Below are 19,223 nucleotides of genomic sequence, written 5' to 3'. Positions count from 1 at the left end.
CGCTGCCCGTAGGCCGCGTGACGCCGTGCGTCGCCGCTCCCTCTGATTGGCTGATTCAATAGTCGCGGGCTACTTGAACGGCGAGAGCGGCGCTTCAGCGCGAGTCTCGGCGGCCGCTTTGGTTTTTCCTGGTCGCCCTCTTCCTCCGGCGGCCCCTCCCGCGGCCATGTTGGCGGAGCAGGAGAACCAGGAGAACGTTCCTCCAGGCGCCAAAGCGCCGCCGCCACCCGTCGGCGGCACCCGCGTGGTGCTGGGGCTGCTGAGGAGCGCCCAGCAGCGGCCCGGGCTCCTGCCGCAGGTGAGTGGGGCAGCGGGTGTGGGCGAGCGCGGTAAGGGGTGAGATGGGCTGGGGCGGCGGAGGGTGTCAGTGCCGGACCGGGCCCTCTACGGCGCTGATGGGCCGCTCTCCACACAGGCGGGGCGGCGCGGCTGCGAGAGCCATGGCGCGGCGGCGGGGCGGCCGGGCGGTGGGCAGCAGCCCTTCGCCATCCATGTGGACGAGCCGGATGGGGAGCAGCAGCAGCGGCGACGGGGTAGCCCGGCGACCCGAAAAGAGGAGGCCTCGCTGGGTCTTCGTGCGGCTGTCTGCGCCCTCGGGGAGCGGCGGCCTCTGGCACCCCTGGGCAACGCCATGGAGCTGAGCTTCGGTATGTGCCAACAATTCCCCCCCCCCCCCCCCCCCCCATCCCGAGGCTCCGGCAGCCCTGTTGCAGCGCCCGGGTCCGCAGGGCCTTTTCCCGGGCAGCTCGGGGGCGAGCGTTTCCTACCCAGGTGTGATCTCGGGGAGGTGTTTCCAGAGCAAACTGGAGGCTGTAGGGGACAGACACTGGTTTGGTTCGACCCAAAAGATCCCTTTCCGGTTGCTGAAACCAGTTTTGTTTCTTTGGGCATGCCGTTACAATACAGCAATTTTTCAATCAAAAGGGTAGTTCCCTCTGCTGTGAGAGAGTGGTCTTATGGGCCCCCTTTTAATATGGCTTTTATCTTCTGCTTAGATTCTCCAAGTATTATGGATATTTCAATAACCTCAGAAGCAGAAGAGAAAAAAACAAATGTTAATAACATGCCAGACTATATCAGCGATATCCATGCATACCTTAGGGAAATGGAGGTGAGCTGCTCTCTATTTATTTGTGTACAGGTTATGGGGGAGAGATTCGAGGCTGAGAAATGGATGTAAACATTAGTCACTACTATAGTGACTAAACTAGAACTTGCTAGAAATGGAGGAATAAGTTGCTGTGTCCACTTGTATGAATATGAGATTGGTTTCTTGTGATCAAGTTGATTGATTGTGCCATGAACTGAAGTTGGAAAGCCAGATTATGGAAATGTAAGGTACTGAGCCTAATCTTATCCTTGTTTACTTCTGGTCTGCTTAAATTGTGGTAAATAAACAGTTGCTCCCCTACCAGCACATAGTCCAAACTCAATCTTACCTGTCTTCTAAACCTACAGGTGAAGTGCAAGCCTAAGATGGGTTACATGAAGAAGCAACCTGATATTACAAACAACATGCGGGCCATTCTTGTGGACTGGCTGGTGGAAGTTGGAGAAGAATACAAATTGCAGAATGAAACCCTGCACTTAGCTGTAAATTACATTGATAGGTTTCTTTCTTCCATGTCTGTTTTGAGAGGAAAACTTCAGCTTGTGGGTACTGCGGCTATGCTGCTTGCATCGTAAGTGAGATTGCTGAATTTAAAATTCTACCTCCTGGCCTTGTACAGATGGAATCCTTTGGCTATGGCATGTCTGGCTACAGGCATCAGAAATACTATAGCCACGGGAGAGCTTCACACTAGAAGACAAATTGGGAGTTGTCAACCTAAAAGTTTGGTAGTTTATATGAAACTTTGCAAGCAAGGTTCTAGGGTGTCTTTGTAGACGGCCCTCAGGTGAGGATTCATCATTTCTAGGTGCAGCAGCAGGCTTCTGAACAGTTACTTATGCATGTTAGTTTCATGGGTTGTTCTGGAATTTCTGTAACCGAGTGCCGGATAGCCTGATATGTTAGCACTAAGCAATTGTAGTTCTGTAATTCTGCTGATTCAAGAGCTACAGAATCAAGAGCTACAGAATCAAGTGCAGCAAACTCGTTCAGTAATAGTGGCCAGCTACTTCACAGGTCAGAATTCAAAGTAGGATGCTGGCTTTCATTAAGTGTTGCTACTTATCTAGCTTTCTAGTATTTGATTATTTGCTCATAACTACTTCTCCTGGCAGGAAGTTTGAAGAAATCTACCCTCCTGAAGTAGCAGAGTTTGTCTATATCACAGATGACACCTACACCAAGAAGCAAGTTCTAAGAATGGAGCACTTAATTTTGAAGGTTTTGTCATTTGACTTGGCAGCTCCAACAATAAACCAGTTCCTCACTCAGTATTTCCTACATGAGCAGACAAATCCTAAAGTGGAGAGCCTATCAATGGTAAGTAAGAATTAGTAACTTGACCTGTGTGACTACAAAGTTCACAAGCTCTGTTCCGTAGTCCCAGTAGAAAAGAAATGCTGAAGGATTCTCCAGCCCAGGCTTCCCTGCCTCCTCCTTTTAAATGTGTAGTCTCTGGGAAAGCTCTGGAGAGCTTGTACAGTTTGATACATGCTCCTCCAGCAGTGGTGCCACACCACTGGAAATTAATGCTCCTATCACCGTGCACTGTTTGAAATGCTCCATTCCTGTCACAGGCTTACACTTGCCCAGCTCCAGCATGCCCACTTACATCAGAGCAGGCAGAGATTCAACTTTAATTTGGGGTTTGTTTCACTGCTAGATGTTTCTCTCTTTATCTCAAGCTGCCACACCTACTCATCCACTTTGGCAAAAAAGGACTTGTGCTTTGGTTTCCCCTTCAATAAGCAGTGAGCTTTAAATCCAGAGGCTGGTTTCTTAAGCACAGCACAGGTAACATTTTAGCTACAGTTATATTAAATCCTAATTGTGTGGCAGGTACCAGAGCTCCCAAATAGAAGCCTTTGTCTCATTGTGTAAAGGTCGGGCCTGACTACAACCTGCCTTCTGGATTAAAAAATACCTCTACATATAAAATGTGGTATTGAAAAAATATAGGTTGGGAATGCTTTTTGACAGTAGCCAACAGTCAATGCTAAAAGAGAAAGTAAGTGGACACTAGTAAAAGCTGTGCTCCATCTAATAGCAGGATTGGAAACTTAAATGAGGGTTCTAGTGCAACTATTTAAAGGCTCTTCTACTTCCTTTTGGAAGCAGATGATTCCCCTTACTCTCATTTCTCTTGCAGTACCTTGGGGAGCTGAGTCTAATTGATGCTGATCCTTACCTGAAATACTTGCCATCAGTTATTGCTGCTGCAGCGTTTCATCTAGCAGGCTATACTATCACTGGACAAACTTGGGTATGTAACACTGAACTCGAGCCTCCACACAACTTTATGTGTGTCTAGTGTATTCGTAGGTTCTAAAGGCTTGGGCTGCAGGAATCGCTGCCCCTCTGCACTCTTTGGCTGTTAATTATGGATTGTTATTTGTGGTAATTGAAAAATGGGAGGCACATACACCCCTTGGAAGAGACATCTACTGATGCACTCCATTCTGTCGATCATTCTCAAAGCTGTAAGCAGCTTGCTTGTGATGAGGAAGTGGGTGGTTATAAAGCTGAAGCACTGGAGGCAAGGAATACTTGTTTACAGTATGATAGTTTTCAGGATTACTATAAGTCTACATGAACTGCTAAAAATCTGATGAGTATTAAACTACTTAGTGCTTCAGAAAACAGTGCTCTGGAACAACAGTTTCACAAGCAAGCTAAAATCTTCATCAGTGGCTGTTGGTGTAAGTGAGCAGAATCATTAAAAGGTTCCTTTTTCCATCAGCCTGAATCCTTGTGCAAAGTAACGGGCTACTCCCTTGAGGACATCAAGCCTTGCCTCCTGGACCTACACAAGACCTACCTCAAAGCAGCACAGCACACACAACAGTCCATAAGGGAAAAGTACAAGGGTACAAAGTGAGTATCTGTAGAGATGCGTGTTGAGTTGGTATGTATACCCAAGTTATCCTAGCACATAACTGCTTAATGGGGGGGAGGAGAGGGGTTGGGTGTATCTTGAGTCTTGAGATTCAACTAACCAAATCTACTATGTCAGCAAGATGGTGACAAGACTCCTCAGGTTTTTGCAGTGTTCTGTTGAGCAGTACTTGGTGTTCACCAGGGCTGCTATCACTACCCAAATTGTCAGGTAGAAACTGGAGCAATTTTCTTATGTTCCCACAGTTGGTAGGCAGGAAATGGTGCCCAATGCACCTAAAAACCTGTGGCAGCATTGCAGCTGACAAGCCCCAAATGTTTCCTGCCTTGTGAGCAATGTGCTTTGCTGCAGTACTTAGCTGTTTTGTGTCAGAGAGCACTTGAGCAAGATGACATCCTGCATCTTTCTTTTCCCCCTCTCTAGGTACCATGGAGTATCGCTTATTGACCCCCCAGAGACACTAAACGTATTGTAATAAACAAGAGACTGTTCTTACTATGTATATTACAAGAAAATAATGTACAGTTTTAAACATGGCTCAAAATTGCAGATGTGATCACTTGGAATATTAATACAGGTTTTCATGAGCTTAACTAAAGTTCGCTTTACATGTTTTTAATGTAAATCTTTTGTACATGCAATCTTGTTAAAATATTTAGCTGGGGTTTTATACAAATGTTCTCTTCATGCACATAATTAACCATGCAAAGTCTGATCAAGTGAAGTCTGAGACAGCTTATGTAATTATAGACTAAACATTAACATTAGCAGTGCATTATAATAGTAGGGCTTTGCCTCATTCCAAGTACGAATGACTTGGACTCCACAGCAGTATTTGTAGCTTTTTTTGTATAGTGTCTAGTTTAAACTGAGACTTAGTATAGGGTCCAAAACGTGGTTTAATGGCTGTAATACTGGAAGAAACTGTATACCTATGAGGAGAAAACATTGCCGGAATCGACTCTGGTGAGACACTTTAGGATGTGCCAGCCACTGGAAGTATTTATTGCTGTGCAATGTAATGTCAGATTTCCATCAGGTGAAAGTTTGAATGCTTTGCTGGAGGGGACTGCACAGCTAGAACTGCTACATCAGGTCATACTTCTTTCTTCCAGTAGAAAATGGTCTTATAATAGGTATTTTTTTGAGTCAAACTGTAAAACTAATAGTAATTTAAACTCATGGAATTCTCACTGCTGTGTTAGCTGTCTTGAAAGCCCATTAATATCTATTAAAATTAGTCATTGGTCTGCTTACTGAGTGCCTCTTTAGGGGCAGTGGAGGGGTTAAACTGCATGAGGTTGAAATACTGCTCCATGCCCTCAAGAGGAGGGAATGTTTTCTGGTGTGGATGGGCTGTGTATGGAATGGTACCAATTCTGTACACTTCTCTTGCTTGGAAAGGAATGTTCCCCTGTGGCATGCAGCAAAAATGTAGGCCAACTGGTCTTACTTTTCCTTAGTTCTGGAACTGCTACAGGAGCAAACTAGCATCTAATTGGCATTAGATTGAGTGGATGTTCACCTTCAGCCCATGTAAATGGAGTGGTGCTGCCCTGTACGTGCTGTTCTTTGTGTATAAAGCAGTGAGTACATGTAAGTGGGTTAACTGAGCCACTTCCAGGTTTGCTAATAAACCTTTTTTTACATCTGATGTTAATGGTCTTGCCAATACCTTAAAACCAGTGAGGGGTAATGCTACCATCTTAAAACTGGCATTTATTTTTAAAGTTTTTTGTCAGGGGCTGCCCTGTGAAACCTGTACCCCTTCAACTTGAAGTTGATTCTACACTGTCTGGACACCCAGCAGGTGCTGGGATAAACTCTTCACAGTTGTTGAACAGCTGTTATGGTGCGGGCTATTGAAAAGAAACATTAATCGTAATTTCTCTGTCAAAGCTGAGAAGCACGTGTTACAGTGAGACAACATGCACATCTCGACTTGAGAACTAAAAATTTGCTGTTCTGCCCCTACCCCTGTGCTGCAGTCTAAGCCCTCCACAAACCACCTCTATTACAAAATTGACCCAAGTGGTGGTAGCTTTCCTGGTCCTAATAAAAGAATGCAGCAGAAACTGCCTTTTTTGGCCAGCCTGAGATTTTAAGGATGCACTTTGACTTTTAGAATGTTCTAATGTTTAATGAACATGTTTCGTTGGTCTATCACGTTTTCCAATAGCCTTTCAGTTTAATTTCAGTACATTACCACTGAAAGGATAAAACTAGTTGGGAGAAAAACGTGCAGTAGATCCTGTGTGGTGCTCGGTGTTAGAAATGCTGTAACCTTGCAGGAGAGGGAGTCTGTATATGCAGGAATGTGCTTGCCACAGTTTGTGAACTTGGAAGGGCAACTCAGAATACTGACTGCCCATTATGCTTTGAAGATGACAGAGCACAGCACTCTTCATGGGAAACCACTGGGTTCTGCCTTCCCCTCCTTTTTTTTGTGGCATATTACTGGAAACTTTCCACGACCACTGACAAATATGAACATTGGAAGAGGAGTAATTTATAGGAAGCTAATCAATTCTTTTCCCCAGAAAAGAGCAGTAACACTACTTAAATGGCAGGACCTAAGTGGTTTTATTGTATTTATTACTGCTTAATGAAATGCCTCCTTGCTCCATTTTCAATGGAAGCTGTTCTGTTACTGTTTCCATAGCCCAAAGAAATGTTCTCTCTTGCTTCTGAGGTCTGTTTTCAGGTATACCAAGACTTCAGCCTAAAACAAGGCTTCAGACATGGGCTAGTGCCTCTGCCCCCCTCGTTACTGACATCTCTTGCAGCTGCACCAAGCACCATCCTCTCCCACCCTGTAATTTTCTGAAGTTAATATAGGCTGATTCTAGCTCTTGCTCTTACTTTCAATAAAATACCCCAGGTTGTACTGTACTACTGTTTCACTTATCCAGTTTAACTCCTCCTACTCCCTTCAGTGTAAAGCCTCTAAGCAATGAAGGGTATAAGATGTTGTATGTAAAGAGAAACAGCAGTACAAAGAAGTTTAAGGTCTCATGGCACTGCAGAAGTAACAAGAAACTGAACCTTCCCTCATTCCTATACTCCCAACAGCAACTTTGGGTTGGAAGAACCAACATGAGGAAGACGCAGGGATTTAGTTCTGGTTTAACTCTCGGAGGAACAGGGCTTTCTAGTTTTATTCCTTTCTGGAAGAGCACAACTGGAATAAAGCTCTACTTGGCCAGGAAGCATTCTTTTTTATTTTTTAACATTACATTCTAAACCTGATTTAGGGAATGTAACATCCGCAACAGTGACTCAGCGCATGTTTCTATGTCATGAAATGCTATGGTCACATGTGAAATAGGCCCACTTGGCTCTTGTAAATACATGCACATTCCCAGCTAGACTTGCTTTTTGAACAAGAGTCACGTATGTTGGAAACTTCCTTGTCTCTTTGGTTTGCACAACTAACATCCAGGGCAGAATTCTTTGAATAGAGCTCAAGAAGCATTCTTGTCTGTTGCATGTAATATTTAATTAAATTTTCTAAGAAACTCCATTGCTGAAGTATGATTTGCTTCTCTATGAAGACTTTGTGGAAGTTTGATGTTATTTTGTTAAGTACATGCATTTGTTGGTTTTTTTTTGTTGTTGTTTTTGCTTTGTTTTTTGTAATACGAAGCAGTGAAAGCTAAGATACGGAGTGACATGGCATGGGCATTTAGGACTTAGCCATGGCATGCCATTTGCACCTTGAAGAACACTCCGAAGTATGAAATGCTTCCAAGGGCTGACAATAGCTATCAATCCCATGGGGAATTTTAACTACGAATCTGACAATTTTAAGAAAAAATGAAAGCACAGCTCAAGACCAAAACCCTGTGGCTGCATGGCAATGACAAAAGGGAACCGTTCGGAAAGAGTGGAAATGCCCAGGTAGCCGGGCTGCCTGTGAGGAACTGTTAAATTATTTTTTTAACCAAACTAGGGAGATCTAAGAGCGTGGGATGGTGTTGCTATGATGAAAAAAGAAAAATGTGAGTTGAATGATCATGGAATGGAAATGTAATGAGGGAAGTCTGATAGAAAACAGCGAGGCAAAGTGGGGCTCTGTGGTTGATTATGGCCATGTTATCTCCATTTCAGTCCATGGCTAAGGCACCTTGGTGTTGTATTTGGGATGGAATGACTTTGCAACCTGGCCAAATGGAGAGTAGTAGTTTGTGGCAAGAAAAGGAAAAGTGAATGCCCTGTAGGTGTGAAGAGGTATCTAATTGTAATTGCACTGATGTGGTGATCCAGGCTAGTAGTCCTCCTTTAGCTGCTGCTTTGAAATATGGCTGTTTGCGTAGGGGCCTTAGGAACGACCTCAAGTTGACTGAGGCATGCATTCCCAAAAGAGGAATGCTTCTTAGCTGCAAAGAAATCTGCACTGCGCAGCCCAGGCCACTTAGCGCAGACGATGATGGGTGATGGCACCTAGACAACTCGTTTCCCTCTTAGGTGGTAAAGGAGGAGAAATAACCTGAGGCATGCTGCCTCCAAGTCCAAGGTGGGGAGCATTAGAAACTTGAAAATTGGAACCGGAGACCTCCTGGCGCTCCCGGCTGCTGGAGCCTTTTGCCAGGCACCGGGAGCGGCCCCCTTTTTCTTCGGGGAGGGGGTTGCGGGTGGGCAGTTGCAGGAGGAGGGGCAGGTCCGCACAAGGGGCGCGCGCGTGCCACCTTGCTGGGAGCCTCGCACGCCCAAGTAGTAATCCCAGCGCTTAGAAGGAGGGAAAGCATACAGACAAACCAGAAAGAATGTCCCTGCGGAGCAGAAGCACGAGCGGCCCTTTCAAAGAGACACGCGGGATCAGGCCAAATGCTAGAAAGAGCAAAAGTGGCATCTGCAAACCGTGCAACAGGTTCGAAAACCATTCTGCTTGTAAAGACAACGTTTCAAAAGGGAATCCTGAAATCGGGAACGGAACCAGGAGGCTCTCGGCAAGTAGATTTTTCACAAGTACCTCGGCAAAATGGGGATGGGTCCATTTTGGTCAGGGTTGACACTTTTGCAGGGTGGCCAGAAGTCTTTCCCTGTCGGAGTAATCAAGCGAAAGAAGTCCTTAAGTGGCTGTTGCAGGAACTTCTCCCAGGAATTGGGGTGCCTATCGGAATATCTTGGGCTAGAAGTCCACATGTGATTGCAGAAGTGGTTATTAGAGGGCATTAGTAAAAGGCTGGAAATGACTTGGAACTTCCATACGCCTCGGAGGCTGCAATGGAGTGGAAAAGTCAAAAGAATGAACCAACCTTTGAAAAGGCAGATTAGTAAAATAGGTGAGGAAAGTAATTTGAAATGGCCTCAGGCCCTCCCGCTGGCCCTTTTGCCATCGAGAGAGCTAAGTCAGAAGCATGGGAGCACTAGAGTAGGATGAAGAAAGCCCCATGGTCATGGCGAATTGTCAAGAGGGATGTGACAAGACGTCCAAATTGACTCTGAAATAGGTCTAACTTTGTGTATCCTTTTCAAACCTGGGGAGAACGGAGATCACTTTGGATGTTAGTGGGAGCCAATTTTGTGGTAAAAACAGAACCAGAGGAAGAAGTAGTAAGAAACGGAAATCTCTTGAAATGGGGATGGACTTCTGCTCCAATTCCAGACCTCAATCCTGACAAGGAGATGGCAAGCGATCAGGAGGAAAGAAATGAGAAATGAAAGGCAAACAGAAGCAGTGGAGTTTTTTTCTGTTTCTATCTGCCAAGAAAAACACAGGATGAAAATTTGGTGTTAGCATGAATGAGTTTGCCAATCTGCAAAATGTGTCACAAATGACTGCTTGTTTACCAATCCCAAGAGCAGTGGGTGAACTAAAAAAAATAATAAAAAATAAAAAGCTTTTTCCTGGCATTAAACCAAAGCCATAATTCCTTTTTACCACCTGAACTGTGACCGGGTGCAGCTCACTCCAGTAATGGCACAGGCAGCTTTGTTAAGAATAGCAACACATCTTACCTCTGCCGTTCACGTTGTAGATCTCAAATGAGCAAGTTTACTGGTGTAGCTGTGTGGTAACTACGGAATTTCACTTTCATGCTTTTTATTTATGTATTTAAAGGTGTGTACAATTTTATAACATATACATAAAAGCAGAACTAGATATGGGTTGGGAGGATGTAGAATTATCTACAGAACTAAGTTCAGTAACAACAGACCAAATTACGAATTATACAGCACTTCTGAAGGAAGGATGATGGCTCTAATGAGCAGCTCTCTTCTTTTTTCTCCTTTTGATAAATGCTTTCTTACTTGTACTTCCTTTTTTCAGGTTGGTCTGTGCTCTACGAGGAAACAACACTTTTATCATAGAAGTGTACTGAATGGTTTTACTTCAAGAAAACACAGGCTGATCGCCTGTAACAGGCAACCATCCACCATGCTCAGTGCAAAACACAACAAGGGTTTCCATGGCTAGTGCAGAGCTACTGTAATCTATCTCACTTCTGAGACATAAAATTGAAGATGCAGTACAAGATTAAAATTAATTTAAGAGGTAGTAGGATATCTGCAGGATATCCTCTATGGAGCAGCTCCTGCAAATCCTGCTCTCGCTCCCTTTGGAGCCATTAGTCATATAAGCATTTCATCTGGCTGCAGGGCAGACAGGATGAAGATGACTGCCTTCCTGGGACAGGAGCAAACTAGCCTAGATTTAGAATTCCTCACTCTCTGTTATCTTTGTAGTCCCCTTGATCAACTGAAACCTTCCTTGGCCTTGCCAAATCCTATGCTACCTGAAAATACTCCTTATGAACCTTTTTCCCCTCCTAATTTCAAATAATGGTTACCTTGTTTTCTTTGGTAGTTCCTGTGGTTGTAGAATGACAACTTCTTCCTCTTCACTGTCCGACAACAGAATAGGTTCATCTAAAACAAATCAACCAACCACAAACCTGTGATCATTTTTGTACAAACAACTTCTGTAACAAATAACTAGGAAGAGCACTGTCCTGGGTTCAGCTGTAACAGTTGTTTTTCTCCTTTTTAGTAGCTGGTGCAGTGCTGTGTTTTGGCTTTAGTCTGAGAACAATGCTGATAACACACTGCTGTTTTGGCTGTTACTAAGTAATGCTTACCTTGATCAAGGACTTTTCAGTCTCATGCTCTGCCAATGAAGAGGGGCATGGGAAGCCGGGAGGAAGCAGAGACAGAACACCTGATGCAGACTAGCCAAAGGGGTATTCCTGCCCAGTATATAAACTGGGGGCGTTACCTGGAAGGCCCAGATCACTGCTCACATTAGGCTGGGTATTGGTCAGCAGGTGGTGAACAACTGCATTGTGCATCACTTGTGTTGAGGGGTTTCTTTTCATTTTCCCCTTTTAGTTCTATATTCTCTCCCCTTGGTACTTCCCTTATTATTAGTGGTAGTAGTAGTAGTTTTATATTATACTTCAATCGTTGGACTGTTCTTATCTCAACCCGTGGGGTTTGCATTCATTTGATTCTCCTCTCCCATCCCTCAGGAAGCTGGGAGGGATAAAGATGGGGAGTGAGCGAGTGGCTGCATGGTTCTGAGCTACCGGCTGGGCTTAAACCACGACAAGCATTTTTCAAGAAACATTCAGAGTGGTTACTGTTTAATTTGGAGCCTTCCATATACTACAGAAATCAGTATTTACTTTGAAGAAAACAAGTGACCTGGTGAAGTGAGAGTAGCAGATGTGTGTAACACAGGTGGAAAGTGGCTACAATGGTTCTCCTTCCTTACTAAGGACTTCTTTCACATTTTAATCCTAGACTGTTAATAAAATGATATAAGAAGCACATGTGATAACAAGATAAACACTTACCCGTCTTAGTTTCCTCCATCATACTTGTATCCTCGGTTTCCATTTTCTGGCATTCAAAGGCAGTAGCATCACCATCACCTTCACCTTCCTCTTCTGCTGCTTCTTCCCTCTCCGATTCTTCAAAGTCACCCCAGGAGTTCTCTATTCCTTCCCCAATTTGGGCTGTCCCAGGTGTGTACAATACTGGATTGGCAAAACTGAACTAGTTAAGAAAAATCTCTGTGTTTGCTGGTAAACTTGACAAACTCTGAGAGTAAACCACTTGTTTTTTTTCAAGCTGTATCTTTTCTCCCCAGGGCAGAACATCCTTAAAGGAGAGGTGAGAGAGAGTACAACTTCTCCAGCTACTGTAACAACTGATCACTTCAGACCTTAGTGTTGCATTTTAGGCTAGGAATGAAGCTAACTACAAGGAATTAGAACCAAACCCAGTGTGCTGTTGATGTTTCCTCTTAGGCTGCCTAAGCCCCGAGGAATCTTGGATGTGTGTTTAGTTTCTAGTGCTAATGCAGGGGACAGGAAGCCTGGCTTCCCCCTGAATAATACAACAGAAAAGATACACTTCTGAAGGAGGGTCAGCTTTAGTGATGATTTCTTCTGCTTGTTCTTCCACATTGTTAGTATCCACAGCAGCACTCTCCATTTTGAAGGCAGTGATCTTTTGATTCGGTATAGATTCTGCAAAGCCAAACTTGCCACCTTCTTTCCTAGTCATTCAGTCAAAGACATTAATTTTTTTCAGGATGCTGCACACTTAAAAATGCTTTCTCTTTTCAAGCTCAAATATACACTTGCTATTTAAAACAAATACAAGTGAAAGCAATTAGATGCTCAAACTACAGGCTGACTTTTTAGTATGTTTCTTAAAAAAACACCCATTTCCCTTCCTTCCCAAAACACTCACCTAACTTTCTGGTCATTCTCCAATGCTTTTTGAATGAGTTCTGTTATTTCTGCAACCTTAACAGCTGTTATTTTACTGCATCTCAGAACCTGTTTGTTATACATATAACAACAGTTTACTATCATGAAAGCAAGATGTTTTTTAACTAAAACTGTAGAACATCATAGGAGTCACAAACACTTGAAATAAAAGACAGCATCCTAGTAGGAGGGACTTGGATATACTATGAGTTGATGCAGAAGGTTAACATAACAGCCTCCATCTATTCATGAGAGTGCAGTCTGAATTGATTTACAGACTCCCACAGGGGAAAAAAATCTGACCCAACAATCTGCATGATACATAGTACTATGCTCTTCTACTAGGACTAAAAATCTGTAATTTTTTCCAATTGAATCAGAGAGGTAATTGATTTCTTAGCTTCCAAATGTCAAGGATACTTCAATATCAAGATTACAGCACAGGAACTAGTTTATATACAAGAGAGACTGGCTAAGGCAAAGATTTACCTGATTCTTTACTAGCACAATCCCTCCACTAGAGTCGATGGTACAAATTTCTTGATGTTTATTCATGGCAATTACAAGGAGACCATCCATTACACGTTCCTCACGTTCACTTGGATCCACTAATAAATAGGTCCTATAATCGAGTTTTTAAAGATAGGGCAACAGTAAAAGCTTGAGGCGAATTACTACCCTTAAAACAATTAAACAAAGGAATTGGTTTATGTATTAGAAATTATAGGTATACCCCCTCACCCCTCAAAAAAAAAATTCCTATGTCGTGTCTATCACTTCAGAAAGTGTTTTAAGAAACTGGCTTGTCAATAGAAATATTTTTAGGACTCTTCTATGTTTAAAATTCAATTCTGCAGAATAAGTTGTTTCTATCAAAAGACTGAAAAATCTTACCCTTGCTGGAAGAAGGCAAAGCTGACACAAATAGGCATGTGGTGGATACTCAAGGGGACAGGATCACGTTCCTCAGGAGTATACTTTAAAAAGAGTTTGCCCAGAAGACAATTACTTATAAAACACACCTAATTTTCAAATCACATACTGTACAAAGACGTTTTAAAAAATAAGAAAAAACAAACAAATACTAACAAATGTTTTGTCATCAAAATATTTCAAAAATTCTTTCTATGCTTTTTGTGCAATTCTTGCCCTTTACTACCCACGCAGGTAAATACAGCATCTTCATCATCTTATACCTGGTTGAAATAACTGTAAATACTTGATTTTTTACAATTAATATTCCCATAAACTGATATTGCTAAAATTCTGTATTCAGCAGGCTTCCTCACTACCCTTACAAATCTGGAATAGCAACATATCTATCCTAAAACTTAAGTACCTTGGAGTTTATCTGCTTACCCAAACATCTAATTCTCCCCTTTAGAAACGAAGAGCTGCCCGAGATGCCACATGTAAACCAGTATAACTTACCACAGTTACTTCCTCTCCTTGCACAGACACATCTGGTCTGCGAAAATGACACAGAGCTACAATCCCTGCTATGCTGGCAGCATCAATAATGTTACCGTCATGATTTAACAGGTGCATGTCCAGGCGGATTTGCCAAACCTGAGAAGAAACCCATACGTAACTGGTTGGTCGTGTGTGACAGGATTCTACAGAAGTTACTGTTTTTTTCCAAACAATTTCATTTTCTGAACCATAAGAACCACCATCACATGTTCTTCAGGTCTTTGCTTAAGAAGATGGAAGATCTGAGGAAACTGGTCTAGTGTGAGGCATCCCTGCCCATGGCAGGGGGGTTGGAACTGGATGATCTTTAAGGTCCCTTGCAACCCAAACAATTCTATGATTCTATGATTTCAGTATATTCCAAGATAACCAGTGTGCCAGATTTAATTATGACAAAATACGTAACACTTAAGCATAAGTTAAACTTCATTCTGCAAAGAAAATATTTGAGTGTGCAGGGTCCCAACTACTTCAGAAAGCCTCTGTAGACATGCAAGTGGAAAATGCCTGTAAAGTCAGATATGTGGATCTTCACATTAATCTACAATAGGAATTTCTATCTTCCAAAACAAGGACCATCTAAAAAAAAAAGAGTATATGCACCTTTTAGTTTAAACCCACTTGAAATTCATGGGTTTTCATACCTTTTCACCAGCAACAACGCAGAGAGATTCAGTATCTATACATCTGGAATTTCTCAGGCATCGCTCTATTTGTCTGTTTAGTTTCACCAGTAAGTCAGACTGCCTGTCAAAACAAAATTAACCCCAACCGAGTATGATTACACTCTATACTTCCTTGTATCATAGAATCATAGAATAGTTAGTTGGAAAGGACCTTACGATCATCTAGTTCCAACCCCCTTGCCATGGGCAACCATGCCAGTGGCTCTTCTGTCACACCTGCCTAGTCTCTTTAAGACAGCTACATACCTGCCAGGCTCAAGACCAGGTGCAGCCATTGGTGAGAGCTCAAGATTAACAAAAAGTATACCTTCTGTCGGCCTACTTGGCTTGGGGGGAACAAGTTCACATGATACTTGTGCAAGAACCCTGCAAAAGTAAACAAACCGCTAAGTCACAGAAGTTAGCTGGAAAAAAAACCCTATCACTAGAAACAAACTATATACTTTGAGAAAGCATGCAGTTAGGGTTTTAGTTTGTATTTCTCACTCCTGTCAGTTTCTTGTTTAACGCCTGTCATACGTATTTAAACTTTGGTCAGTAACTCACAGCAGGAAATGCAGGAATCCGAACATTTTACTGTCTCTGAGGATTAAAAATAAACTCAAACACATGACAACCTATACCTAAACGCTTATGTAAGCGCATGTATTCCACTTCCCCACATATAAAAAAAGGCAGTTTGATTCGCAGAATACATAACATGAAACCAGCAACTAAAGAGATGAAAAATTATAATTTTGTCTTATATACACTATTTTTAATCTACAGTCATCACAGAAACCCCATCCCTTCCCTCTTCCTTCCCCTTCCCCCTCTCCTCTATGGCCTTTAAGCTTTGTTTGCTGTGATCTCTCTCGGCAGGCTTTCGGACACCTCACACTGAACGCCACGGAGGTTTTGCCTCCACACGTTCGGAAACACAACGCCCAAATGCCTTTCCCTCCCTCAGGCGGTACGCTGTGCCCGCCCGCAGCCCCGCTCACAACCTGGTCTTGCCCAGCTCCACGATGCAGCAGCCATATTCGGTGCCGAAGGAGATGCGCACGTTCCGGTAGTCATAGCACTGCCGCCCGTCCAGGCGCTGCGGGCCCAGAGACACACACACACCAGGTTAACACGCCATCCCCCTGCGGTTCGAGGGGCCGGAGGAGCAGCGCCAGCCCTCCGCGGGATGGGGAAGGGGAGGCCGGGGCCGCTGCAGGGGCTGGGGGAAGGGGAGGCCGGGACCGCACCTTCCCCTCCTCGATGGCGCGCAGAAGGAAGCGCCGCTCGCAGTTGGAGACGGGCGACGGCTTCATGGCGGACCTCGGGTGGCGCGACGCGCTTCCGTCATCACCGCGCGGCGGCCGCGATGGGCGGTGCGTGAGGTACACGAGTACCCGCCCGCCTTCCCCTTCCGGCCCGGGGCGCCCGCCGTTGAACTTGGCAGTCCCCGGAACGGTGGGCACAGGGGTCTCCTGCTGCATCTTAGGGGCCACCCTTAGGTGGCCCGCGGTCCGAAGGCTGGCTGCCCAGAACGCGGGCTGGAATCGGGGATTTTCGCACGTCCTTCGGCCGTGAGGGGTCGTGCCGAAGTGCGGTCATCATGGAAACTGCCCGAAATTAACAAACGCAACCGCATCCCAGGCATTTTGAGAGGTTAACGCTGTGGTAGGGCCCAGTCTTCAAGATGTGCGTGCTCCTTCAGTCCCTAGGAAACGGCTAGGGTGGTAGTTGGAGCAAGGCAGGCAGTGCTGTAGGCTAAAAGGGAGAAAAAGCTTCAAAACCGTCAGGAGAACATCCTTTCCTGTTGGTCTGGCGCGTTGTCTGTAAGTAGAAACTCAAGTCCTTTACAAGGGGCGTTTATGCTTAGTTTGAGTTCGGTGATTCAGAGACATCTCTAGGGACTCGCCAACAAAGTTTAAATTGACAAGCAGGTATTCTTTATTGTGGCGCTGGGAGACACGGGGGATCTCTCCTCCTAGTTTGTCTCATCCAAGCATCAACCAGGCTGTGATTATATTGTCCTTAAACATACATACTCATTAGATTACATACATTACATCATACTTCTAGAGAATGCCTCCCGCATGTACACTAAAATGTGGTAGTGGGCTTTGGGACCCCTGGTCTTTGTTTCTTCATCACTTTGTTTTAGCATCGTCATATCAGTAACCACCAGAGGGTTTTGGCAGAACTTATCTTAGTCATTTCCTTTTCTCTATAGTTGCTAACAAAGCCTAACATCCTTGAAGTTACTTATTTACAACCCTGTTCTTCAATCCACCCCATTCTTCAATCCACCCTATTCTTCTAGCAACCCCATTCTTCAGTCCCCCCTTTTCTTGTCCTATTGCAAATGCTTTTGGAACTGAGTTATATACAAGACCAGATATTGGCCTATGCAGTCTTGTTAGCGTCGGGACAAACACATAACCACCGGGATGGTTATATGAGGTGCTTTATTGAGGCGCCGGGAACCAGGGGTACGCACCCAAATCTGGTTCCGACTCCCGTCACATCGCGTTCGCAATTTATACACTAAAAATCTCGTAACTAGTACATATTCAACACAGATTACATCATTGACTAATACATATGCATCAAGGATTGCTACATCAGTCTATTACCACATCAGCCTCTTCTGCGCTTGCGCAGCCCCCTCTGGTGGTCGCCCTGATGAAGTAAGGAGTCTTCCTCAGATGAAGTAAGAAGTCTTCCTCAGGTTGTCCTCTTCACCTTTCCTCTACTTGGCTAGGTCCCAGTCGTCTTCCGGACGTTAGCATTCTCTTATCTTCACCAGGATGCTTCTGGTATGCCCTTTTTGGCTATCTTAAACTTAGGTTCTGCTTGGGTAGAGTTTTACAATACATACACCCATACTCCCCTCACCATACACAGTTATGTTAGCTCTTGCTACCAAGATTACCATTGTAACATTTAGTTATAGAGTAACTATGATACATAAATGGCAAAGTTATGACGTCTTCTAATATACAAAGCCTCACTATTGATTTATAAATTTCTCAAATATAATCATTTTACTATTTTATATGATTATTTTATTGTAAAAACCTCACCCTCTCTAACAGTCTCACACGTGTGGGTCCTGAAGACTCAACTTGCCATATCTTCTCTGGCTCTGGTGCTTTCTTGACCCTTGAATAGTGTATCCAAGCAGGTTGTTCCTTTATCTTCACTGCTGTAAAGGTAGTTAGTAATACTTGGTATGGTCCACTCCACTCCTCTTGTAGGGGATCACCTGCAAAATTCTTAATATAAACCCAATCTCCTCACTTAAAAAGGGTAAATAGGATAATCTAAACCTCTGGCCCTGGTCCCTAACACTCTGACGTTTATTTCTTCTAACTGTTTTCTGAAGTTTACCAAGAGCTGTTTTAGGTATCCTCCTACTTCTTGAAGGCTCTGTCCTTTAAATTGAGATTGATATGGCCTTGCATGTAGAATCTCAAAATGGGCTAATTTCTTCCTTTGACCGAGGTTTTGTTCCGCGTCTCAATAAGGCCAGTGGTAATGCTTGATACCAATATAACTTAGTCTCTTGACAAATCTTCCCAAGCTGTTGTTTATTTAAGTGGTTCATTTTTTTCCACTTGCCCACTGGCCTGAGGCCTATATGGAACATGTAATTGCCAGTCTATTTCCAATTTCTTGCTGATTTCTTGTAATGATTTTGTGTACTGTGGTCAGAGGAGATAGTTGCTGGTACCCCAAAATGAGGTATTATTTAATTTAATAGCACCTTAATCACTTGTTTTGCGTTATTTGCCTTGCAAGGGAATGCTTCTGGCCACCCTGAAAAAGTATCTCAATACCAATAAATATCAGTAACCTCCTTTCCTAGGTAATTTAGAAAAATCTATTTGCCACTGTTATCCTGGGTAATTCCCCTTTCCAGTTGTCCCTACCCGATTCCTGTTTTCAATCTTAAGGTTATTTTTCAGACATAGTTGACATTGTTTGGTCACTAATTGCACTATGGTATATAAATTTCTTCCTGTGATCTGTTTGTTTAAATGTTTATACAAGGCGTTACTTCCCCCATGAATTTTGTTATGTTCTTGTTGTATCACCTTCCATAATTGATTATAGGGGATCACTACTCGCCCATCAGGTCTTTTTATCCAACCCTTTTCATTTTCCTGTCCTTCCAAGTCTTCAATTAGTTTCATATCTTCTTTAGAGTACCTAGGTTTATTTTGCTCAATTACCAGTTTACTGTCAGGAATTAAGGACATCACCTCAACTCTTTCTGTTTCTGCTGCCTGTTTAGCATCAAGATCAGCCAAATCATTGCCAATCTCTTGATCAGTTACCTTTACAATGTATGATAG

General features: G+C 43.6%; 2 protein-coding genes across 2 annotated transcripts; one reads left to right on the top strand and one right to left on the bottom strand.

Annotated features, from left to right (window-relative positions):
• The first annotated feature begins 137 nt into the window (after positions 1–137).
• Positions 138–5,661, top strand: CCNA2 (cyclin A2). Its single transcript, XM_057405149.1, has 8 exons — positions 138–298; positions 416–647; positions 996–1,111; positions 1,459–1,682; positions 2,227–2,431; positions 3,261–3,374; positions 3,852–3,985; positions 4,431–5,661. Exons 1-8 carry the CDS (start codon positions 167–169, stop codon positions 4,480–4,482), a joined length of 1,209 nt encoding a protein of 402 aa, XP_057261132.1. The 5' UTR covers positions 138–166; the 3' UTR covers positions 4,483–5,661.
• A 4,372-nt stretch (positions 5,662–10,033) lies between these two features.
• On the bottom strand, positions 10,034–16,232 carry EXOSC9 (exosome component 9). Its single transcript, XM_057405148.1, has 12 exons — positions 16,122–16,232; positions 15,876–15,970; positions 15,136–15,255; positions 14,848–14,950; positions 14,162–14,299; positions 13,625–13,707; positions 13,220–13,352; positions 12,711–12,799; positions 12,367–12,513; positions 11,807–12,003; positions 10,802–10,880; positions 10,034–10,294 (listed from the first exon to the last, which is right to left on the bottom strand). Exons 1-12 carry the CDS (start codon positions 16,185–16,187, stop codon positions 10,213–10,215), a joined length of 1,332 nt encoding a protein of 443 aa, XP_057261131.1. The 5' UTR covers positions 16,188–16,232; the 3' UTR covers positions 10,034–10,212.
• Between the last annotated feature and the right edge of the window lie 2,991 nt (positions 16,233–19,223).

Source organism: Pezoporus wallicus, unplaced genomic scaffold, assembly GCF_028554395.1.
Source record: "Pezoporus wallicus isolate ANWC-B61680 ecotype Strahan unplaced genomic scaffold, APGP_CSIRO_Pwel_v1 contig_6789, whole genome shotgun sequence".
Lineage (NCBI taxonomy): Eukaryota > Metazoa > Chordata > Aves > Psittaciformes > Psittacidae > Pezoporus > Pezoporus wallicus.
The sequence above is the reverse complement of the archived record's forward strand: the minus strand, read 5'-3'. Positions and strand labels throughout refer to the sequence as shown.

What these genes read in the sequence shown, in the direction of transcription:
- CCNA2 (XM_057405149.1), top strand. Translation starts at nt 167, where the DNA reads ATGTTGGCGGAGCAGGAGAACCAGGAGAACGTTCCTCCAGGCGCCAAA. An exon ending in CATACCTTAGGGAAATGGAG is followed by an intron (nt 1,112 to 1,458) that starts GTGAGCTGCTCT and finishes CTAAACCTACAG; the next exon opens with GTGAAGTGCAAGCCTAAGAT. An exon ending in CTATCACTGGACAAACTTGG is followed by an intron (nt 3,375 to 3,851) that starts GTATGTAACACT and finishes TTTTTCCATCAG; the next exon opens with CCTGAATCCTTGTGCAAAGT.
- EXOSC9 (XM_057405148.1), bottom strand. Translation starts at nt 16,187, where the DNA reads ATGAAGCCGTCGCCCGTCTCCAACTGCGAGCGGCGCTTCCTTCTGCGC. An exon ending in GCGTTGTTGCTGGTGAAAAG is followed by an intron (nt 14,300 to 14,847) that starts GTATGAAAACCC and finishes GTTTCTTCTCAG; the next exon opens with GTTTGGCAAATCCGCCTGGA. An exon ending in GCTGACCCTCCTTCAGAAGT is followed by an intron (nt 12,004 to 12,366) that starts GTATCTTTTCTG and finishes TAACTAGTTCAG; the next exon opens with TTTTGCCAATCCAGTATTGT.